Genomic DNA, 25,269 nt, shown 5'->3' with positions numbered 1-25,269 from the left:
TTCTGGAAGGTAAGACTAGCCACTTCAATGACCAAGCAAATATTTTAAAGGAAAACATATTTTGAGTCCTTGCATCCCTTGCTAAAAGGAGAGATTTATGAAACAGAGTGAAATCCAGTCAAAACTTCCATCTCTTTCAGAGAACTAATGACCATGTTTTTGTTTTCCTTTACCCTAATGAGAAGCATTTAAAGCAAAGGTGTTCTTGGTTTTTTTCTAGGAAGAGATTTTTGTGTAGATTTTGCAATGCTACGTAATTCCTTTCCTGAGGCTACTTTTTTCATTTCTAAGATAGAATGCACATCACCCAGAGTTAAAGGAGGAAGGGTTTATTTAGCTCACAGTTTGTAGAGGTTTCAGTTCATAGTTGGCTGGCTCCAAAACAGGATGTCATGGCAGAGGGGCATCACAGGGCAGGCAAGCAGAAGGCAGCAAGCAGAAGGCAGCAAGCAGCCAGCAACAAGCAGCGACCCTCTTCCTGGCCCTTCTATCTTACCCAGACTCCCCACCCTTAGGGTGAAGCAACCTTAATCCTAGTATCACCCCATGAATCAATCCCACCATCGCATCCTCTAGGTTCAGCCGTATCCAAAAAGCCCCACCTATGATCACATAGGGGGACATCTAGATACAAGCCAGAACACTTGTCTATAGAGAACAAAACAAAACCAAGCAACACCTCCTTTATGAAAAATAGATAACAGACTGTAAGCCACATTTATTTCACCTGAGAAATATGCCCATGGTCATCCAGATCCACTTAGGGACTTCCTGATAGTATCCATGTGCTCATCCCATACGCTATTTCTCTGTGTCCTGAATGCTTATGAGAAAGTAATTGTGATACAGTGGAATTAGCTGAGATCAAGTAGTCTTACCCAGTGGTAAATTTTGTTAACATTTTGATGGACCATTAAGCTCGTAAAAGATGGTTACCTCATGCATGAGTTTGGAACCAAAATATCAAAAGTGCACAGAAGGTCTGTGTCTTAGCCACTTTCCTATTGCTGGGACATAATACCTGACATCCATGACAAAAAAGAGAAGAGGTTTGTTTTGGCTCATGGTTCCAGCTTCACAGCTGGCTGGCTCCAAAGCAGGGACAGGATAGTAGAGGGGAACGGCAGAGGAACAGGTGCTTAGCCCAGGGACCCTTGGAAGCAGAGAGAGAAAGAGGAGTCCGGGGCAAAAACACCCTTTCTGGTTACACCTCAGTGCCCTGCTTCCAACCAGACGCACCTCCAAACTGCACAATGAGCTGCTGAATTCATCCACAGAGACATCCACTGGTGAGGTAGGGTCCCCGTGATTCAGTCACCTTACACACACATGAGACTTTGGAGGCCATTTTAGATATAAATCATAATAACACTTTTAAACAAAATAATTATGGTTTCAATTTCAGATCCCATCATTCCCTCAATATGAGACTCTGGGATGACAGCTTCCGGGAAGAAGCTTCTGCCTTGGCTCCATTTTTTAGAAATTTAAGACATCCTTCTTGTGCTAAAATTTTAAATCTGAGACACAGATGAGACAGCTTTCCACCAAAAGTTACAACACTGACAATTATTCCCAACTGGTATATTCAGCTATTGATTTCTTGTTTGTGTTTGGAAGTCTAACAGCATCTCACACCTCACATGTCCAACCAAACTTCTGATTCCTTCATTGCCACACCACAGTGAGGAACGCAACCTTCCCACATTCTTTACTAGCTTGGTCGGTAACATTCCCTTCACCCACCGGATCATGCCAAAAATATTGACATTATCCTGAAGCCTCTTTTTTTCATACTTTTAAAAATCCCATCCATCAGCAATTTCTTGTGGGTACCACCTTCAAGACATACCCAAAATGCAATCATTTTTCTTAACTTTTATTACCTCTATTCTAAGCTGAGCTAACCTAGTCTATTAATAGCCCATGAAGCAGTCTCTCTGTTTCTATTCTTCCCCTCCACTAATCCAGAGAAACTATTTTTAAATGGCGATCAAACAATATCATTCTTCAGCTTAAAAATCTTCCAAAGATATCCCACCTTATCCCACAATAAATTGTAATTTCTTATGATGGCTACAAGGCCATTCCTGATATGACCTTCGTCTCTAAACTTACCTCCTGTCCACACCACTGCTCACTAACTCTGCTATAACTATATGGATCTCCTTGCTGCTCCTGAAACACACCAGGAATGATACCACCCAGGGTTTTTGTCCTTGTTCCAACAGGAAACCATATATCTGCATTGTTGACTTTCTCACATCACACAGGTGCTGCTTCCCCTTAGGGATTTTTATGATCAGAAATAAGAGGGTTCTGTGGGGGCTGGGGATTTAGCTCAGCGGCACAGCGCCTGCCTGGCAAGCGTGAGGTCATGAGTTCGATTCCTGGTACAAGAATTAAAAAAAAAAAAAAAAAGATGGTTCTGTGGGATTCCCCAATGAAAAAGTCTCAGTATGAAGGTCTTGGGTTCAATCCTCAGTACCACACACCACAGAAAAAATGACTAAGAAAGACTATGACCTTATGAACTCACCAAGTCTGAGATTATGAAAAGAAGACACAGAGAGCAGCAAACATAGTGAAATATTCTTAAAGTGGACTGTGGTGACAGTCACACGATTCTATATCTAAAAATTAGTGAATCATGTCCTTAAAATGGGTGATTTTTATGGTAGGTTAAGTAGATCTCAAAAACATTGATACATTGATGAGAGGTAGGAAAAAAACATCCCAGAAAGATGTAGAGACAAAGGAGAGAAGTGATGGGGAACAGAAGAAGGACTCAGATTTCTAATATTTTAGGCCTGAAAACAGATATGCATCTTTTTCCTAGGATCATCTGGCAAGAGATAAACCTCTCAGCTGGTGTAAACTACAAAAAATAACACTAGTTTTCTACTTCTCCTTATTTCCTGAAAACAGCCATGTCTGTCACTGTGAATGCTACCTTTATCAACTCAGATGGTCTGATTCACAAGTCAGGTGACTGTCGGAGCAGCACCTGTGAAGGCCTGGATCTGCTCAGGGCCATGACAGTGAGTATTTGCTGTGTAGAGGTAGCTCATGCTCTCCTGGCCCAGGGCTGTCCTGGGGTGAAACTGGTACACATCCAAGAAGCATCTCCTCCTCCATCTCTAGCCAGCAGCTGCACGATTTGAAGGCAGGATACCTTGGCTTCATTGCATAGATCTCCCAAGTGACAAATACCCTTCAGGGAACCAGGAAAGTGGGGAGAAACTTAGCAACACTTTCAGTGGGACCTTGGCTACCAGTGACCTTGGATAATTTCAGTAGGATTATTTATTTTAAACTGATTTTAAAATTTTTTTAAATTTTTAAATGTTGGTATTAACTGGTTTGCCTTTATGTCTCTCAAAAAATGTCCAAGGACCCATATTTTAAAACATATTTCAAGACTCCATATCTAGGGGCTGGAGATGTAGCTTAGAGGTAGCAAGCATGCTCTGCATGCCCAAGGCCCTGGTTCAATCCCCAGCACTATACACATGCACACACACACACACACACACACACACACACACACACACACACGTGAACACACACAAAACCACCTACATTAGATATCTGTTTCAAATCATCACCAAGCTCAAGCCACAGGCTAATTACCTAAGGTTGGAATGCAAAACATGACTTTAAGAGTAGTAACTGTAACATCAAAGGCTAGAAATGGAGAGAGGGAGGTTCTCGCCTAGTTCCTCCTCCCAATCACCAATACTCAACTCTCACTAGAGCTTTAAGGAGCTTGAATATTACAAGGTCTCTTGAGATAAATAGATATGCAAGTAACCTCATACTACAGAACTCTAGGAAAGGGATGTCCAAGAACCAGAGCATTGGGAATAGAGCCATGGTTCTAGAACTTTAATCAGTGTCCTCACACTGACAAAGAGTTCACCCCCATGTCAGGATGACAGCCTGTGTACAGTAGTAACTCTCGGTCTTGGGAGGATAACGAGTAGGCAAGGGTGATTTGACAAACTCCACCTCGTAAGTCCAGATTCCCTTAGAAAATAAGATCAACAATCACCCAGTTGGTTGCACTGCATGTTAATCACTTTGGCCCACTCTGTAACTCTCCCTAAAGCTGAAGCCTACCCTCTCCTTCAAGCCCCAAATCTACCTTGCCACAAGATACTGCTGAAGTTACAGCCTGCCAGACCCTCTCCCTCTTCCTCTCCCTCTCTTCCCCTCAATAAGCTTATCTTTGTAGAATACCTTTCCTCTCCTCTCCCTCAGACCTCATTATCCCTAAGTTGACCCTAACCTGGACCAAGGCATCACACACAGCTCCTTTCTATTCTGTATGTCATCTCCAGGGGCCCATTTCCTAACTTCTGGGAGACCTCCCCTGGCCTCACTTCTTTTCTTCCCATTGAATAATTTGTTTAGTTTCAAACCTCAGTGTTTCTCTTTTTCTCCTACAGATACAAAAGCAGATGGGCTGTGCCCTCATGGGGCCCTCATGTACATACTCCACCTACCAGATGTAGTAAGTAGTTTGATTCGCTGTTCTTTTATATCATTGTACCTTGAAGTTAGGAGAAGACCATACAATTTAAATGAGTTGACAAACAACAGTGTAGTCAAGGCAATACAATGAGGGCCACTGGGACTCTCCTGTTTTGTTAAAACTCTTTTTCCTAGGTAACTTTAACCTTTGCTCAGTGCAGGCTGAAGGACAGTAGTGTTAGGGCTGAATCACTAACTCTGAGCCTAAGAGACTCACATGGCCTTGGAGTAACTTGAGGAATTTAACAAAGGAAAAAAAAAATCACAGTACCAGCAGAGAGGACTAAGAGAAGCAGCACACCCCAGGGTGTCAGTGGGGCTCTGTCCTATCCTTTGGTTTCTAAAAGTAGGGAAAATAACAAGGTCTTTATTTTGTAGTTCTATTTGGGAAAAATATAAATAACATGTTTAAGTGCTCTGCACAGTGCCCTAATCATTTCAGAAAAAAGTCTCTAATATATTATAAAGTGAAAGTATTTCTCTGATTTTAGGAAAACTGTCTCCATCTCTTCCATTCATTTCACTCAGTGTAATTCATATCACCACACAATTCTTGTTCTTCCAGATCATATTTTCTAGATCACTTGCCTCTCACATGCCTTTTTTTCTCTCTCATAATCTTCACCTGAGTTAAGGACCACCTTATATCTACACAGAGAAAACTACACTAAAGGACCTCTTGTGATCAGTATAGGGTAAACATTAGACCTCCAAAGTTTCTATTGATATCTTCTTATAAAGCCTCACACCCAGCAGCAGGACGGATCCATATGCCCAGGTTCACCACATATGGCAGACACCCCAGAAGCACATTCTGAGCCCGCCCTCCATCCCCAAATGCAGACAAATACAGAATCTTACTCTTCCTTGCATTCATTCCTGACTGTTTTCAGATCTGAGCATTTACTGATGTTGCTATAGCTTATACTCAGAAGGAAAGGAGGATCGGGGAAATTGATTTATCACATATGAGGAGCTTCTATGTCCAAAGAAGCATTTTAGTTTCATCAGCAGAGAGAAAATTAAGTAAAACACACCCCTGCCTGCCCAAACACTATAGAGTAAATGACAGGGACCCTGGGATCAATCCAAGGCACAGGTTCCATCAGGGAAGAGCGAACAAGATGCAGGACGCATAGAAAGAAATGGTCACCACAGGTTAAGAGCGTTAAGCTTCAAGAGCAGGAAGACTTTATAAAGCAAATGTCACGACTCTTGTGTTAAAGAACAGTTAAAATTTTAATGGCAAAGATGAATGGATAAGCTTCCCGGGCAGGTAGAGGAAGAATTATTTGTAAAAGCAAAGACTAGGGAAGTGAAGATAATTTGTGAAGGTCTAGATAAACTGGAGTTCAGGAAATGCATAGGAAAATAATAAAGACTAAGCAGAACAGCATTTGAAAGCTTATGTGAAGCAAGTCCAGATACAGGAAGCTGTATTTAATCAGAAACCACGAAGGTTTTGAGCCTGCTGGGGAGATGAAGCTCAGGTCTGGAGCAGCTTGTAAGATAGACACAGCAGAGACCAGTGACAAGAAGTTCTGCAAGGAAATAAAAGAGGAGCTGAGTTAGCAAAACGCAGCGGGCAAGGGAAGGGAGGGCAGCTTTAAAGATATTTAAAGGTAAAATCAACAGGACTTGGTAACTGATTGGATGTTGAGGAATGAAAAGAGAAGGCCCTGAGATCTCAAAACATTAAAAGAGATGGAAAGATAACATACAGAGCTGTTTTGAGGAACAAAATTAACAGTTAAGTTTGACTATGAACATAATGAGTTTGAGATGCAAGGGGGAAACCAATGGAGTGTGAAAGATGGGAAGATGGAAAGGGATGTTACCTTCCTTCCTTTGTTAAATACCTGGTGAACACCTGCAGGTGAGCCAGGCAGAGAGGAGAACAAGCCAGGCAAAGTCCCTGCCTTCAGGAACTCACAGTCTAGCGAAGGCGACAAGTATTCAACTGACCCCAAATAACTCCCTGGTCTTAGGTATTCCAGCGTTTTCTGATAAAGAGATATTTCATCTAGGACCAGAGGGATAAGCAGAAGTCAGCCAGGCAAAGATGGAAGGTAACCTCATTCCTGGAATCTGTCTAGATTGAGCCCCTGCTTGAAGAATGAAGCTTGATATGTTTAAGGAACTACAAGAAGGCCCCTGTGCTGAGCTGCGGAAGGAAATCTGAATCCTCAGCTGCTGCTCCTCTTAGGGGTGGCCCATACCAGAGGTGCAAAGAAAACAGTGAATAGAGGAAAAGTGTAGTGAGCACCCTTCTGACTCAATAATTGTGACGGTCATAGTGGCCCCATTTCTATATCTCAGTCCTATTCTCCAAAGACCATTCTGATGGAATAAATTAAATAACAAAGACACATGTCCAGAAGCCCATGTGCTTCTAATATAGCATACAATCAATAAATGTTTGTAAACTCAATTGTGTAAGTGTACCTGTATAAATGAGAAAACTGCTTCAATGATCCTAATTCCTTCTTACTATTTATACATACATGCTGAATCAGGTAAAAGAGGGAACTTATCTCTGCTACTTGAATTAATCTGAATGCTATTTTTTTTCTGACCTCTTGGCATAGTCTAGACACAGAATTAAACTACCCCATGATTTCAGCTGGAAGTTTTGGATTGTCCTGTGACTATAAAGAAACTTTAACCAGGATGATGTCACCAGCTCGGAAGTTGACGTACTTCTTGGTTGACTTTTGGAAGGCCAATAATCTGCCATTCAAAAAGTTTTCCTGGAATACTTCATATGTTTTCAAGAATGGCACAGAGTCTGAGCACTGTTTCTGGTAAGCAAGATCATTAACATTCTGCTGGCATTCGCCCTGAAGAGAAGCCATAGACTTAAGGAAGAACGCATGGTTATAATGAGATGCACACACCTTCCACCAGTAGCAAGACTAGAGTGACAGAGGCCTATCTTGCACACAGAGACAATCAAAAGGGATGAAGTGACTCAAATGTCATAAAGATAACCAGCATAGATTCCATTCACAACACTCATCCTAGTTTTGAAAGTACATGCATGTTCATTTTATTTCCCATAATAAATCCTTTGAAGGAAAGAAAACAAATACCATGATCTTCCTTTTACAGACAATGAACTGAAAATCAGAAATTAATGCTTTCACATTGCTGTATAAGCTATGATACCAGAGAATGGGCATTTTGCCTACACTTACAAGTACAGCAGTTAGAAATAATTTCTTTCACATTTTTTCTTAGGAACAAGGAACAAGGGAGAACAGGAATAATGGGTCCAGTTGTTAAAAAAAAGTTGCATGGTTCACTCAACAGCAGCAAAAGCGGCAGAGGGAGTCTTTGCCTTGGGTTAGTGCCTGTGTTTGCAGAAGGCTGCTGATTTCTCTGACCTCCACCTGGGTGTAAAGAAGGTGAAGTGAGCTAGGCTACCACCAGCAATGCACACCTGGAATGCTACAGGGTCAACTCTAAGACCCCACCCTAAAAACTCTGGGTGAATTTAGAACACACAAAACCTCAGATCTCATAGGAGCAGAAATTATTCTTACCAACTCTAAATTTCTGAACTGTAGGTTCAAAGGTTTCAGATTTACAGGGCAGAGTAGAAACTCCCACAAATCACAAGAAGCCAGTAGGAGGGACACATCAAACATCTATCTGTTTATATACATGAAGATTCCCTAAAATGCTCCTCATGTTTTCATGAAATTAGATGCCCACAGCTCGAACTAGTGTTATCATAGTAGATATAGTCCATTACATTAAAAGCAGAAATGAATCTGAGATAAGACACAGGGCAGATCAGCATGTAATAAGTGAAAGGCAAAGGAAAGCCATGAGAAATCAAAACTGCTTTCCTGATCTTCCTTTCCAGGTACCTCAACGCTATGGAGGCTGGAGTTTCCTATTTTTCTCAAGTACTCGGCTTCAAAGATACCTTGAGAGGAACTGATGACCTTCGAAAGATCTTAAAAGACCCTCACAGGAAAAGTAACGGTAAGAAGACAGGAAGCTCATCATTTTGTCAGTGTCTTCCTCATGAGTACCAGCTCTTTCAGAGTCATCTGGGCAAATCTACCCATTCACAGCTTTCTCATGACCTGTACAGTTTATATATTTGAAAGATCTGTAATTGCATGCAGCTTTATTGACTAAAACTTTATCCTCTGTGAGAAAAACACCAAAGTAGAATTAAGTAAACATACCAATATAACGGAAATGAACGACAATGCTGACATCCAACTTTTATAGACTCAAATGATACCATGACTCACCATCAGTGGACTTTTTTTAAGATTCACTTCAATCCAGCATTTTACTGGATTTGTGGCTAATCCTCACACATTCTAAACTCAGAGCTCCCTGGTAACCAAGAGGCTAAATCTATTGATATATGGTCTCAGGTAAAATTACAAGGCATCAAAGACTATCTCACTTTCCTAATTCTTTTGTATATCTGTCATCTGCCCAATGAGGTGTAGCCAAGTGTGGAAGACTAATGGGAGAAACTTATTCTCACTGAAGTTATTTATCACACTTTATAGAGTTCTCTTATTAAGTGGGAATATATCAGGAGCAAAGAAATCAATGATAGGAATTTTCTACAAGGGAAGATACTTACTAGACAAATCACCTGACATAATTCATATAATCATCTCCTGACATCCTCAAGCACTTGGTGTATTAAGAACCTGCCAGCTGCAAAACATTAAGCAAGATCTGGGAGGAAGGAAGTATGAAATTAATTACTTATGTCTCTAAAGACAATTCAGCTGGACAGCACAACACATGGGAAGATCTAATGAAGTGTCTGATTTCTCTTAGGCATAAAACCATGGATTCATGAAAGAGCTGGATACAATTAGGGACAGAGTTTCAGACTGGATTTTGCCACTCAGATTTCTAAGACAAAGTTCTGCATGATAAATTCCTCTCACCTTCACTTTCATTATCTTTTTCAACTACTTTTACAAATGGAAAGGTGTACAGTACTTCACTTTTGTAACCACACCAGCCCAGTTTAGTGGAGTAAGGCCCACCAAAGACTCATAAATTTAAGTCCTACTCAAAATGTATTTCTGTCATCTAATGGTTCTTGATTGCTCTAACATCTTGGCTTCATCTGCCTTATATCTACAAGATTAAGGAAATGAACTAGATCTGTTTTGAAGATTCCATGCAGTTCTATTCCAACTCCATAGCTGTAAATGAAATAAGAAGTGATTTGGAGAATTGGTGTTAATCTTTTCTTCTTTTGCAGCACTGGGTATTGAACCCAGGGGCTCAGGCGTGCTAAGCAAGCATTTTACCACTGAACTGCACCCCTAATCCTTATTTTTTAATTTTATTTTGAGATGAGTTCTTGTTAAGTTGTCCAGGCTGGCCTTGAACTTGCCATCCTCCTGCCTCAGCCTCCCAAGTAGCTGGCATTACAGGTGTGTGTCACTGTGCTCAGATCACTAATCTTTTAAAAAGTAACATGGACACATTGGGTTCAGGTTGAGCAAACTGGTTCCTCCCTGTTGTATACGTGAGCTGTCATGTTTCTCTTTTTGCCTGGCCTTCTCTGTCCTAGTGATTATTATATGTGGTACACCCCAGACCGTGGAATCCCTGAAGGTTGACTGGACAGTGGCGGAAGACATTGTCATCATCCTGGTGGATCTATTCAAGTAGGTACAATACTTTCAAGCACCATCCTTATTTCAGAAAAGTATTCCAAGTGTTTCTGGAAGACACACTCTTCTCTTCTTTGCACAGCTTCTTCTGTGGTTCTGAATGATGACAGTGTGTGTGCCGAAGTTTCACTCCTTCACCCTCATTTAATCAAGTGTGATCCTGGAAGAGAGATATTCCTTCTTCACTTCTATCTAAATACAAAAGTTTTACTTAAGGTTCATAAACCGCCCCCATGATCGTCCATCTCCAATGCCTACTCGAGCAAATCAAATCCTGATCACTGGCCTGATTTTAAGATCTTTGTCCAGAAAGTGATAAATCCATGAATAGCTTAATGTGACTCCTGGGAATATGGTCTTCATTTCTCCCCTTCAGTTCTTAGTGGCCTTTGGTCCTTCAGCCACCTTTGGTAGGGGTCAGTTTCAGTTCTGTGGTTCTGATTTGTACAGTTATACTTCATCACTGGTGACGTAGTTATCAAGTGGTGATCTTTTCCTCTGTACTTCTCTCAGACTAAAGAGAAAAAATTCTGGAGAATAGAAACAAACTTTTATCCCACCCCATCTTTTTTTAAAACTCACCTGCTGATATGGTTGGAGACCCCATTAAGAAATTGTTTCAACATAGTATTTGAGTTAGACTAAGGCTGAGGGAGAAGGTATCAGGGGTGTGCGTTCGCTCTTTCTCCCACTCACTGGATCATAGGACTTTACTTGCCTGACTGAGTCATTAGTCATTACCTGTCTGTATTTACTGCTGTAGATCTTCCCTGTATTTGCTTCATCACGTCACCCGTGCTGCAGGAGCTTTACACAGTATGAAGGGAAAGGAAGCGTTAAAAACTTCAGCCAGATGTTGGACACCTTTATGTTGGATAGCTAGATGTTCATGAAGATAAATAATCAATTTAGCCTTTTAGCTGCATAAATGCAGAAAAGAGGGCAAAGTGATCAGCATTTCATGCTACCGCTACATTGATTTCTGCAGCTGCTTTGCTCTCTGAACATAAAATTATACCAATTATACAATTTGGTATAAAATTATACCAAATATACAAGTCCTCTTGTTTGCACTGAGGACTTCTCAGAGAGAATCAACACAATCAACAGCCAAAGTGTTAGCTTACCTTTGTGACAATTCCCGAAGGTTGTCTGGCTAAGTTATGGGAACATCATGACATTTAAAACTAGATGTAACTTGTATTCAAATTCTAATTCTGATACATCTGGTTCTTTTGACTCTTGGATATTTCTTAGCATTTGGGGATTAAATCCTCTCATTTGTGGAACGAAAATTAAAATGTCCACTTTTTGAGGCGTGCTTTTATGATTAGATATGATAATATGATAATATTAGCAAAAGAATCACTACAGTCCTTTGCAAATAGTAGATATATTTACACATGAAATGATGTTATCCAATTCAATCATGTTAGAGCTTTTGCAGATTAAAACATCCAAATTAATAGGAAGCATAGGAAACATGATTTTTAGAGCAATCTCAGACAGTACTGACAGGCTACAATGTACCAAGCCTTGTCCAGAAGCTAATGGTACATGGATCATTGATCTAAAGCCCCATAAATCAAGAAGACAATAGTGTTATAGAAAGTGTTTTCTCTTTGTTTGCTTATGTTTTACCATCTACCTTTAATGATAAATTTTTTATACTCCACTACCTCTAAATTGTTAAGAGGTTTCAAGAAAAAGAAAGTTTTCTTGTATACACCCAGGGTCAATAAGACTTAAGAGCAAGCACTAGATTACATGGCTAGTGCCCAAGAATTCTTTCTCAAAACAGCATCTATTTCTGATTCTTCCTTTCCATTTTTGTATGCTAACCACCAGTACCTAAATTTTCTTATGCAGTTTATCAGTGTAAAAGAAAATAATGCTATCTGGGGAAAATAGAAAGTTTTGCCGATTACCAAAAAAAAGTTTTTTGTTTTTTTTTCCCCAGGGCTGATATTACAGTTTGAGTGAATTGTAAAAGATGCATTGCTATTTTGAGTGGAACTTAATTTTTATGAGGGACATGGTTTTGTTTGTTTTGACAGTAACCACTACTTTGAAGACAATGTTACAGCCCCTGATTACATGAAAAATGTTCTTGTTCTGACACTGCCTCCTGGGAATTCCGTCATAAATAGTTCTCTCTCCAAAGGGTTTTCACAGGTAAAGTGTGTGTATGTGTGTGTGTGTGTGTGTGTGTGTGTGTGTGTGTATGTGTGTGTGTTACATGAGGTAAGAAAATTATTCCTTTATTTGGGCCCAAATTCTTAAATTTTCAATAACTTTTACTTGTTTCAGTTCACTCAACAAATATTAACTGAGAATGACATGTAGAGCATGTTGCAGTAGCAGGATCCCTACCAGAATTCTTACTCTGTATAGGTTACTTCCAGACTCTGGATCAGGCGTGTCTAGCCCTCAGCTCAATACAACTAGTAGTACAACTCCACAAGACCATAAAGTTTATTGTGAGATGATTCAAGATACCTTCATGACTCAATTGTACAGTGCTGGAGTTCAGACTTTGTAGGCGACAATGGGCCACTGTGTAGGGGAGGGCACAGTGCAGTGTCACTCTTCCCCCTGCATTGCCACAGAGTTGAATTGAAACACATATCTATCAGATGTTGTATGCTCTTATGCAACTGGTGCTTGTGCAACTTTGCTAGCAAAATGAAGCACTTACTGAAAATAGTATTTCTTTTTTGTTGTTTTGTTTGGTTTTGGTATTCTGTTTGTTTCTTGAGTCAAGGTCTAGCTTTGTAATTCAGGCTGGCCTCTAACTTGCAGTGATCCTCCTGTCTCAGCCTCCCATGTGCTGGGATTACAGGCATGCACCACCACACCTGGGGTGTGGTAGTATTATCATCTGGCTGATAATAATATTTAAACCTTTGAACACATGTGTGTGCCTGTGAAGATAGGCATTTATTGTTACTAAGCAGACATGTAAGTTTTCTTGGTTGTTAAACTTGGGCTTGTGTTATTTAACAAAATAATTTAGTAAGTTAAAATATACAGAAAAAGAAGTTTTGTTACTATATTATGTATTTCATATGTGGCCCAAGACAGTTTCTCTTCACCAGTGCAACCCAGTCAAGCCAAAAGGGTGGGCACCCATGCTCTAGACCAATTCAACAGTCAAGACTTTTGCAACCTAGGAAGTACCCTAGTGACTTCTTATCTATGGGACACAATACCCAATACCCACAACTTAAGGAAAGAAAAGTTTATTTTTGCTCACAATTTGTAGAAGGTTTAACCCATAGTTGCCTGGCTCCATGGGAGGGTGGCATGGCAGAGGAAAAACAGCTCATAGCAGGGCAGCAGGAAGCAGAAAGAAATCAGGGAGGAGGGTGAGGAAGTAGTGCCTTTCAGGCCACGCCCCAGTGACCTACCTCTTCCCAGAATCACATTTCATTATAAACTCATCATTGGACTCATCTACTGATAAGTATCACACCCTCATGACCCTATTTCTACCCCAAAGCCACATCTATGAGTGCATGAGGCTTTGGGAGGACATCCAGATATAACCATAACAAGAAGGAAGGTGACCATACATGAAGACAGGAAGCCCTCCAGTCCTGAGAGCTAGAGGGCTGGTCTTACGCTTAGGAGAGGTAGAAGTTAAATAGTATAAAGTAAAGTTTCCTATATCCTAAAGTGACTTTCTTCTATCACTAGTACCAAAATATACTTTTAGAGAAATATATTCCTAGTTTATGACACTGTACTCTACTATAATTAACTTTTTCCAGGACAGTCCTAGTTTATTCCTTTTATCTCAGGGTCCCATTTGGTATAAACAAAAAGACATTAAATCACGGCCCCCTTGTTGTAGAACAGGCCCTCTGACAACAGCACTGTACTCTATTGTGGTTACATTTTGGGGATATTTTGTGTTCTCCAAGACCATCAGCGGATAGCAGCTTACAGGAAGTGTGGGGCACAGCCACGAGGGACCCCAAACAACTCTGCACTGACAAATTAAGGGCAACGGTGAGGGAGTTGTGAGGAAAGTTAGATACCTTGGTAGTAGCACAACTCTCCAATTTATCACCCTGCCAAAATGAGGGTCAGAAACTCCTGAGATAGATCTTATCCAACCTATTTTCATCTCATGAAATGTTTTCAGCACCAGAAACTGAAACCAATAAAAAGGTTTTTTTCCTTTTTGTACTTTCTAACAAATTTAATCCTAGGTGCATGGAACTTGCACTGCTAGTTAGCTCTGTCAAAAGTGTGTGATCCTCCACAGGTGGGCGGTTCACACCGCCAGATGTAACAGAACACGGTTGGCCTCGCTGAGGTAAGAGCTTTTGAAGCAGAGGCCATCCTGTGCAGCTCACCACGCAATAGCCAGGGCAGCAGAGGACTCCTGGCCCTCTGCAGTCTTTCCACAGCGCAGGCATTTAGGTCTGAAGTAATATCCAGGCAGAGCCGCCGCTTGCAAATTCAGTGGCATCATCCAAACATGACTCCCGTATTCCATTCAGGATACTGAACCGCAGGGGTTGTTTGGTGTGTGGTTTTTTTGGATTTTTCTTTTGTGCTTCAGTGGAAACATTAAACTACAAGCAAGTAGTATTTCTGTGTAAAATCTTTAAGCATCACGAAAATGCTTTTTGTTGACTCTCCTGGCTGCAGTCATGTCCTCCTGGGAAGGAAGTCTAACTGCTTGTAGTCGCTTTCCTAAAGGCGATGTTTTCACTTTATGGATCCCGATAGAAGGCGGAAGAAGTGCGGCATGGGCTAGCAAAGAGCGCTGACCCGAGGAAGGATTTTCCAGAAGTCTCCTTTACTACCACCCTTCCAGTTCCCCTAAGATCTCGTTAGCTTTCCAGTTACCTGATGATCCCAAGAATATTTTGCTGCAGTATCAGGACCAGAATCTTTTCAGACCCATTTAAAAGTTTTCCTTTGTCATTCAGGGTTTCACTGGCTTTGCCCTTGCGTACCTGGATGGAATCTTGCTGTTTGGCCACATGCTGAAGACATTTCTTCAGAATGGAGAAATTATTACCACTCCCAAATTTGCTCACGCTTTCAGGAACCTCACTTTTGAAGGTATTCGTCTTCTAAGAGCACACAACAGCCGAGATAAAAGGAATCTGGGCTTTGGGATGGGCTTTGGAAACAAAGAGGGTTTAGCAGTTGATGGTCTGATAGCTACAGACCTTTGAACTCAATTGGAGGCAAATATTGCACAAAGTCTTTGGATGCCATCGTGAATATCTGGACCCAGTCTATACTACAACCTTTCAGAATCTTTGGGTATCACAGAACCAGCATGTAGCTAGCTCAGGCTCTATAGTTATGAACAAGCTCTTAGCAGGGTATTTTGGTTATGTTTGGAGACTAATAAGAGAGATATTTGAGTTTCATTTTGTTTCCTTTGCATCTCTCCTTTCTACCCTTCAAGGACCTGAGACTGTTAAGCCTCTAACTACCAAAATCCTTCACAGCAATACCATCAAAACAACTCGTGCCTCGGTAATGCTGGATTGACATTCCCTTTGCCAGCAACCGTTACTCAGTCTCCCATCCTTCGTAGCTAGATGTCACTCCAAGATTATGAAATTTCCTTCTAAGCAAGTGCCTTCTCTAGCTTGCCTTAAAATGCTACTCAGGAAGAGATTTGTCTCATTGCAGAGTAAGTCTTCTGTTGGCTTCAGAGAACAGAAGGTGCCCAGCACTAGCTCTGAGAGTTGTATGATAGTGACAGGAATGGACCGTTGCTGCCCCAGTGAAGGAGCAGAGAGGGAGGGACATTCGCTTATTGACCATCACCTGCACCCCAAGTTCTGCCAGGCATTTTAAGTACATTCTTAATTTTCTCATACCCATGATCATAGTCAACCATCCTACCGGCTACTAACAGTCTGCAAGCCAGGACAGATTTATCTGCATCCCAAATTTGCCACCTACCAGCTCTATGACCCTGAACAGGTCACTTAATATCTCTGAATTCAATAAATAAATAATTACTCATTGATAAAATAGAGGTAATAACAATTTCTCTATCACAGAATTCCAAGGAGAATAAATTAACAACTGCATATAAGGTACTAAGCACAGAACCTGGTATATAATAAACGTGAAGTAAACATTAATTATTATATTGAACCAAGTGAAATTTCTGATTTCATTTATTTTTTATATGAACAGCCATTTTGTACATTCACCCTATACTGTTATCATTTTATGCATTAAAGATTGTTCTTTCTTTTCTTTTTTTTGGTACTGGGAATCAAATTCAGGACCTTGTGCTTGCCAGGAAGGCGCTTGTGCCACTGAGCTATATCCTCGGCCCTATAAATTAAAGACTGAAGCAGAGAATTTAAGTAATTTTTTTCCAATATCTTCAGCCAAAAAGTGATAGCAAAAGGATTTCAATCTCTTTATAATCTAAGTGAGATTGTGCAATGGCTTATATTACTAGTTTGTTAAGTGATCTTGGTAAAAATTTATCACTAGTACATAAGGAATTTATTAACTGATTATATTTACTGCCTTTCTGAGTGCAATGAAAACTTATTTTTCCTTCTAAATAAACAACATCTCTCATTTTTAAAAAATCCTTTAGAAATCAGACTCAAAAACCAATTCAGGTGCTCTCTGATAAGAACATTATGTTAATAATTTTTCAGTAAACTTTTTTTTTGATGCTAGGAATCGAACTCAGGACCTTGTGCTTGCTAGGTGGGTGCTTGTGCCCCTAAGCTATATTCCCAGCCCCTTTCAGTAAATTTGGAGAAGAGCAATTCGAACCTATTTTATGCTCTCTGTCGTGATCGAAGTGGTTTTAGGTAAGAAGTCCACCGTGGCCGTTAATGCTGTCTGATTTTTCCCTCAGGCTCCACAGGTCCTGTGACGTTGGATGACTCTGGGGATATCGACAATGTCATGGTGCTACTGTACACGTCTGTGGATACCAAGAAAGTATGTCACACTGCTAATCGGGAGATGCGGGTGATGTGGCTGGATGAGAAGGGACTCAGAACAGAGAAAACCCAGAAGGAATTAGACAAGCCATGCTTAGAATTGGAAGATCATTGCAGCTTTGCTGCCTGCCTTGGTTTAGACCATAGAACTTCATACTCAGAATATTGACTTTATTTATTATATACATATATACATATACAGTATACCATACAAAATAAAATAATATAATCATAGAAATATTGAAGGAATATCAATGAGAGGATAGCAAGTCTTTCCTAAGAATTTTTTTTCACTTCTGTAACCAAAGATGTCACTCAAGTCTTCCCAGTTCTTTCCTTTGAACTCCCACAAAAACCATGAAGTGCATTCATACAAAAGCAAGGGCCACATAAACAGCCCTGTGATACTGTGCTTCTGTGTCCACCCTCTCCTCACCTAGACAGTAAGGCTCTAAGGAAAGGGAGAGGCTCACACTCATCTCTCCATCCCTCCACTGTTGAGCTTTTTATCTGACACTGTTAATAGCTGGTCACTTAACGTAAAAACAGGCCACCTATTTTTGTCATCCAGAATTGTGGGCACCCAAACTAAGAAAGCTACCATTCCAGCATTCTGGCCAATCAAGTGGTCAGTAAAAAAGGTTTTTCCTTCAAGAAGTCAGATGCTGACATAACTAGAAACCTGAGAAGAAAAATTGAGGTTTTCATTTCCCAGTGTGAACATTATGCGTGCTTAGATAATACAGTGAGTATATATGTTGACTTAGCTTGGCAAAAGGTATCTATAATGACAAATGTGAAAAGCTAGAGAAAAGATGTCTAGACTCCAAGAATGCTAAACTGGAAAGTTGGGAGCAGAATTTCAGAGCAGTAATCCCTAGTTTTTAGGTACCGTACAGAACCTTTACCATTGTGCTATATTTGGCATGCATTTCACGGGAAAACCTTAAAACCAGACCCCCTTTCACACTTCAGTCACTAACGGAAACCACAAAGATACCTACATCCTCTTTCAAGTCATTCGCACCTGGGATGATGCCCCTGCCGCGCAGGGGGGAGGCAGATACGTGAGTGAGATCTTAGCTTCATGACTGGTCTTCAACGTGAAAAGTATTCTCTTCACTTATTTCTCTAAAAGCAAATTGGGTTAAATTTTTCAAAAGCCCAATGCCATCCGTTGTGTTATATGTTATGTATATTTGGGAAAACGAGATTAATTCTCAAAACACAGGGCTATCAGGACAGGATCCCTATCCAGGGTCGATTTCCACAGATGTTTAACAGGCCACATCCCCGACCACCAGCTCTTCCTAGCCTCTGTGCACGCAGTTACAGGTTCTGTTTTCAAGTTCTGAAGATAGTTTTGAAAAGGTAAATTTTTATTTTATGTATTTATTTTTACTCGGGGTCTACATGTTTTTTAAATTTGTTGTATATTCTAGATGTGAGTTCTCTGTTCGAGGAGTAGCTGGCAGTGTTTCCTCCCCTTCTGTAGGCTGTTACTTCACTTTGTTGATTCTTCCTTTTGCAGTGAAGATGCTTTTTCTTTTGTTATATTCCTGTTTGATGATTCTGGTTCCTTTATCTTGTGCAATTAGGGTTCTATTCAGAAATACCGTTAGGAGTATTGTTAGAGTCATTTTCCTGGGAGGGAAAAAGATTAGAGTAATTCATGTCTTGAAGATGCAGTTTTCATTAAAAATACATTTTTTAAATTATTTTTTTCTTAGTTTTAAATTATAATCTACTACACTTTACTGCAATAAGGCCAAATTTCAGCAGAGTGTCTGCTATATTAGGCTGAGGGCCAGTGGTGGTTATAGCCTCTAAAGCTCCCACCATGACTTCACAGGGTGTATATTTGGGTTACAGTACTACCTTTTAAAAATTTCCTCTATCCTTTAATAAGAATACTTTCAACTGTGGTTTGTAAATACTTGAATCCATAGTAACCCTACTCTTAATGATAAAAGGTTTTCAAAGTGGGTTATTCCCCCATAATAATTTAATTTTTCTTCATTTAGATTTTATACAAAATTTTAAAGTTGAGTACAATGAATTGGGAGGACAGATCATTCCCTTCATTTAATTTACCCAGTATGCAGATTTTTACTTTACTCATAAAACATTATAAATATATGAATAAACTCTGATTGACTCTATTAATTAAATTAAAAATGTATAGTGTATAACAGATATAAGAAAAAGAAACACAAATGTGTTTGAAATATATATGTCGTACCTGAACAAATTTGGAAAAATATTAAAAATATTACTATATGTGGCTATATTGTGCTATTAGACAAAATTTACGTTTTCTTCTTTATATTTGTCTATGCATTTCAAATTTTTCCACAACACACTTGTATTTCTTTTTTTTTTCCTCTATCCTCCTGCTTCAGCCTCCCTTAGTGCCAGAATCCTGGGTGTGCGCCTCCACACCCAGACTGTTTCTTAGATCTTCTTTCTTTGGGCCACTTCCTCTGTCCTTCTCCATGTCTGGGTTTCTGTCCTCCAAGCCTGTCTCTCTTTGGATGCCTATATTTTTTGTGTTTGTCTCTCCAGGTTTCTGCCTCGGCGTAGCTGTCTCTTTAGTCTGGGTTCCTGTCTGTCTGTATCGTGTGTCACTGTGTGTCACAGTCCCTTTGGTTTGTCTCTTGGTTCTTCTCTCTAGGAGTCTCTGTCCCCGTAGTCTTGTGGTGACCGTGTCTGTCTCTGGCCACCTCTGACTCACCAAGGGAGAGAAAGGAGGCTGGCAGGAGGGAGAAAATGTGACAAGAGACTAGCCCTCGGGTTTAGAGCAAAGGAGGAGGAGGGATTAGAAAAGGGGGTGGGGGAGGGGACAGGGGCACGCAGGAGAGGCTGGCTGGGGGGAGGGGCTGAGAGGCAGGGGCAGCAGGCGGGGAGCTGATTCCCGACACTTGTATTTCTTACACCTAGAAATACGTTGATCATTCATCAAAGCAGAGAAAATCAGCAGATACCTTTTCATTTGACATATGATTATTCATTTTTTGCTACATGGAAATTTTTGCATGATCTTGATATAAGGGAAAGAAACTTCCAAACTGCTAGATGTCTGGTATGAGTTCCTGTTCTCTAAAATCGAAGAATGAATTCTTGGAACAACGGAGGTTAAGAGCAGTAGCTATGTACTGGGGAAAGAAAGCTTCTGTGTAAGACCGACAGAAGGGGTCGTGAGTGGATTGCCCGAAAATGTAAAATTTTAGTATAGAATATTTTAAGGGCATGGCCGTGATTTAGGATAAATATTTTTGTCTCTTACAAAATGATCTCAATATCTGCCATAGTAATAAGGCTATAACATTAATATTTGCATTAGCAGATTACTTGAAAAATAAATCTGTTATCATAGAAACTTGATTGGTGTCGTGCAAAGAGAAGAAAACGGGATAGAGAGATGAGAAAATGATTAAGTTAATAGAATGTTTAAAATGTAGAATCATTCAGGGCTCCTTGATGTATGTCAAAGGAGATCATGGACATGAGCTGTCCTGCACTTTCTTGAGACACGGTCTTCAAATACAAGTTGATACCATTGTAAACACCAGTGCTTCATTTGTTGTGTGACTTGGATCTAGCCATTTAGTTTTTATGGCCTCTATTCTAACAGTGGTGAAATGAACTAGTTCTCTACAGACCCAAAGAATCTGTGTTGGGCGGGAGTTAATGGCCTAGTACACAATCCTAAAGAAATATAAAATTCGTCAGTCTATGTTCATGCCATGAACCAATAAGCAGACCCTAGCTAGTTCCAAGCTGGTTAACAATTACCTTGTTCCACTGAGAGGTGCTACTGCTAAATTTAAGCAGAAGAATGACTCTCACCAGAAATTGCTCTAATTTTTTCTTTCCTATTCACCTTCTTTTTTGTTTCCTCATGCAGTACAAGCCTCTTTTGACTTATGATACCCACAAAAATCACACTACCCCAATGGATGTAAGCCCCACATTCATCTGGAAAAACCATAAACTTCCTAATGATATTCCTGGGCGAGGTAAGCTGTTCCTTGGGAATTTTCTTTCTTCTGAAATTGTTTTTCTGATAAGAAAAATATAGTGTATGAAAGTAGCTTATGTCAATTTTTGTTTTGTGTGTTGTCTCAACTGAATTTGCCAGGTTTGATAATTGGCAAAATTGAGCAGAAGCAGATATTTTTAAACTATTACGCTTTACCACAGTAAGGCTAAAAGACACATATCTCAGCAAGGAGTACTTGCTAGATTAGGCTGAGAGTGGGTAGTGGTTATAGCCTCTAAAGTTCTCACCATGACTTCACAGGGTGTATATTTGAAGGGAAAAAAATGTTAAATTTGAGCAAGCATCCAAGCTTTAAGATAAAAAGTGGAAACACCATTCATTAATAACATTTTTAGGAAATTATGATTTATTCAAATATGGACTATCAGACAACCAATTAAAAATAATTATTTACAAAGAACTTCAAATGATAGGGAACTTACAATGTAGTAAAAGTAGTAGAAAAACATAGCTTTTTACTTACTGAATTCTAAATTTGTAAAACAACTTGTGGAAATAAGACTAGAAAGATATTTCCTAAAATTTTAACAATGGCAGTTACTGAGTAACAGAATCCTGGAATATTTGTATTTGCTGTTTTGTGTGTTCTGTTTGCTTTTTTACATTTTTCTGAATTTTCAAAATTTTCCATGATGATTATATTCGTTTATCATCTTTTAAAAGTATCGAAAAGCAAAAGCTAGGAATATTTCTACTCAGCCCTACTCTAGCTAGAAACTGCAAATCTGATCTGCCTTAAAGAGGTTTGCTTGGTTTGTTTTTGTCAAAACTATAACTGTTTATTATTATTATTATTATTATTATTATTGCCATTAGTCTTTTTGAGACAGAGCTTTACTATGCAGTTCAGGTTGCTCTTGAACTCACTTTGTGGCCCAGGCTGGCCTGTTATTCACAGTGATCCTCCTGCCTCAGTCTCCCGAGTGCTGGGATTACAGGCGTGCACCACTATGCCTGGCTCAAAACTATAACTGTTTCTCATTTGCTTTTACTCTTGGAATCATTTTTGTTCTAAAATTACCTTATTCAGAAGGCATTAGTAGTTGATTAAAGCAAAAAGGCCAGGCATAAACAGCAGTGACTGATATTCTAAATAGGCATCAATCACGATGGCATGGAGGACCAAGCCTCCTCAACCCACCTCTTCCAGGAAAGCCCTGTGTGCCCCGTGCACTTGGTACATAATTGATTCCCCATTTGATCCCCATTTAATCAATATTACCCCAGTGACCGTACTTGTTGTACACTCATTGGTTCACCATAGTCTTGTCCCACCTCACACCCATCCTATGATTTGCCATTGGATCACATTACCTATGCGGTTATACTTATAGTCTTATTGATTGGTTATAGTTCTGACGCACATTACACCCGCCCCACCTCGTGGTTTTGCTCAATAAAACACCCTTGAGAATCAGGGTAGGTGGGCAACCCACCTTCTGGGTCCCCTTCTGTTCCTCTCAGACAGAAGATTTCTTTCTTTCAATAAATTTGTCCTACTCTTAAAATAAAATAAAATAAAGCAAAAAAGGGAGGAGGAGGAGCATGAATTGCATTTTTCTTTTAAAGCAATAAGCAATCCAGATCTGACTTCAACTTTATTGTCGCTACATTTTAACTTGAATTTTTTAGAACAAGCTTTCTTTATTATCTCTGGAAGTACCTTCAAGTTCCCAAGTTTTAAACCAAACTTGAATTCTGAAATATAGCTCTGTTTTCGTGCACTGCTGCAGTGCTCTACTTTTTATAACTTTTTGAGTTAATTTTGTTTTCTTTTGCCTGATGGTAGCACTCAGTGACATATATTTTTAATGTCTTTAAAGTCTCTGACTATTTAGTTATTGAGTAGAAGGTCTGTGATTTGTAAAATGTTAAACTAGTCAAAAAGCAATTTTTGAGAGCGCTCATTATTTACTTAAAAGAAAGAATCCATATTATATACTACAGAGACATTATATTACCCTGGGCTATGTCAATTCATCTTCTAGAAACCTCAGCCAAAAAAAAAAAGACAAAAAGGAGACCCTGTTTAAAAAAAAAGAAAGACAAAAACTGGGCGTGGTGGCACAGGCCTATAATCCCAGCACTTGGGAAGCTGAGGCAGAAGCATTGTTGAGCTGGAGACCAGCCTGGGCTGCAAAGTGAGCTCAAGGCCAGCCTGAGCTGGATAGCAAGACCCTGTCTCAAAAAAAAAAAAAAGAAAAAAAAAAGAAAAAGAAAGAAAGAAAAAGAAAAGAAATCTCAGCCAGAACTTTTCAAATTATTTAACTGTTACTATCGTTAGCTTTACACTTTGTAGGTAGAACAACTCCGTCGTTCAGGTAGCATACAAATCCGCGGTGCGTGCCTGGCTTTTTATCTGTGTACACAACTGCCAACTGGGTGACAGAGCGTTTTACCTGGATAAGAAAGCAGCGCAGCCTTTTCATTCATTGAGAAAGGATTTACTTAACGGCAGACATCGTCCTAATCGCCTGAGACAACAATATCGACAACGCAGATTTGGTTTCTGTCCTCATCTAGACCTTCATTATCTTGTTTCCTGCTTCCACCTTCAAACCAACCCACAAGGCCACCAAAGTGAGCCCACAAACCCGAGCTGTGGCAGCGCTTCCGCTGGCGGCTCTCCGCTACAGAATGAGGTCCCCGCGACTTCAGATAGCCCCAGACCTTCGCGATCCGCCCTCTCCTCCAGCCTCATCTCTCATCTTACCCCAGGTCCCTCTCCCAGTCTCTCCGCTTCCTCCCACCTGCAAGGGTCGTACGGCTTTACGCCACTGTGTCCTTCTTCATGTCACGTCTTTTGATTAGAACTTACTACTCCCCCAACCCAACTGGTAAACATCCACGCATCTTCAAGATTCAACTTGTACTGCACATTTTCTAAGCTGTTTTCTTAGCAGCCCAGGTTATTAATCTTGCTTTTACCCTTCTCAGCGTCAAGCACGGTACTTATATCACGCTTACTGTTTCACATCTTTTTATACCACATAATTTATAAGTGTAGAAATCTTTTATCTATCCATATCCCCAACCCCGACACGGTACCTCGGAACCAATGAATGAGTGAACGAATGACAAGAGATAGTTATGAATGTATTTCTACCCTGGACTCCAGAACTCACCTACACTGTGTAAATTTCAGTTGGTTTATTTCTCTTTTTTAAACTGGGAGTTTCTTCCCGCTATCAAATTAGGAGATTTAATGAGCTCCTTCCACCTATGTCCTGTGACCTTATAATGTCCTTCCGTACTCATTGTGTTAAATACAATGCAATAGCCGCAGTAGCCAACAGAGGGCAGCAGAAGCTTAACCTTAGAGCTGTTGTGATCCTGCGACTTGCTTAAGCAAAACTATACAGTGTGTTGAATTTAAAGCGACTGTATTTAAAGAGCATGTGATGTATTTAAATAGTACATGTAAATGACACATAGTGTCTAGTGCGGTGAGATGTTCATATTGTAGAAGACAGACAGGGATTGAGACGGATTGAAGAGCCCCCCCCCCCAGCTAGTCTAGGGAATGTGCAGTTTTAGTGGGCTGTGGGTGTGACCGTCCACACTGGGGAATTCGTGTTTCTTATACCCACTCTTGCTTTTCGCGTTGGGGTGGGGCTGTGACGGTGGTGAGCGAGGCAACAGAAATGGTGGTGACAGAAGTGAAGGTAGTGATAACAGAATTCACCAGTGACAAATGTGCACAGAACGCGCCTCGAACTCCAAGGTGTGAATTTATTGTTCCCTCGATGCCAAGAGAAATTCACAGCTCACATTTTTATTGTTGAATTTTTTTTTTCTTTTAGCACAAAACAGGTAATCATTAAAGGCAAAGTCACGTGGAGCAAAGTAGAAAGTCTTTAATGCACCCCATACAGAGAGTCTTGCAGTATTTACCCCAAGCTAAACTCAGAGAGTTAAGTCACTAGAGGAACACAATCAACAAAAGAAGAATTTAGAAATTCATGTGACATGCCTGATAAGTCTAATGGCATGTACTTTTTTTTGTTTGTGTGCTTTTAACCTGACTTTATGTGTT

General features: G+C 40.1%; 1 protein-coding gene across 2 annotated transcripts in view; it reads left to right on the top strand.

Moving 5' to 3' along the window:
- Window positions 1-25,269, top strand: part of Gucy2c (guanylate cyclase 2C) — a 78,616-nt gene that overhangs the window by 5,485 nt on the left and 47,862 nt on the right. Inside the window, exons 2-10 of one of the 2 annotated variants that reach the window (XM_005378994.2) lie at window positions 2,929-3,041; window positions 4,452-4,516; window positions 7,125-7,340; window positions 8,408-8,529; window positions 10,109-10,205; window positions 12,269-12,386; window positions 15,158-15,293; window positions 17,083-17,168; window positions 21,078-21,189. In XM_005378994.2, the coding sequence (XP_005379051.1) occupies window positions 2,929-3,041; window positions 4,452-4,516; window positions 7,125-7,340; window positions 8,408-8,529; window positions 10,109-10,205; window positions 12,269-12,386; window positions 15,158-15,293; window positions 17,083-17,168; window positions 21,078-21,189 (1,065 nt within the window). Of the gene's footprint in view, window positions 1-2,928; window positions 3,042-3,930; window positions 4,015-4,451; window positions 4,517-7,124; window positions 7,341-8,407; window positions 8,530-10,108; window positions 10,206-12,268; window positions 12,387-15,157; window positions 15,294-17,082; window positions 17,169-21,077; window positions 21,190-25,269 lie in introns of those variants that run through there. The other variant, XM_005378996.2, reaches the window with a different exon arrangement.

This window comes from Chinchilla lanigera, unplaced genomic scaffold, assembly GCF_000276665.1.
Source record: "Chinchilla lanigera isolate Chin_1 unplaced genomic scaffold, ChiLan1.0 scaffold00012, whole genome shotgun sequence".
Taxonomy (NCBI): Eukaryota; Metazoa; Chordata; class Mammalia; order Rodentia; family Chinchillidae; genus Chinchilla; species Chinchilla lanigera.
The sequence above is the reverse complement of the archived record's forward strand: the minus strand, read 5'-3'. Positions and strand labels throughout refer to the sequence as shown.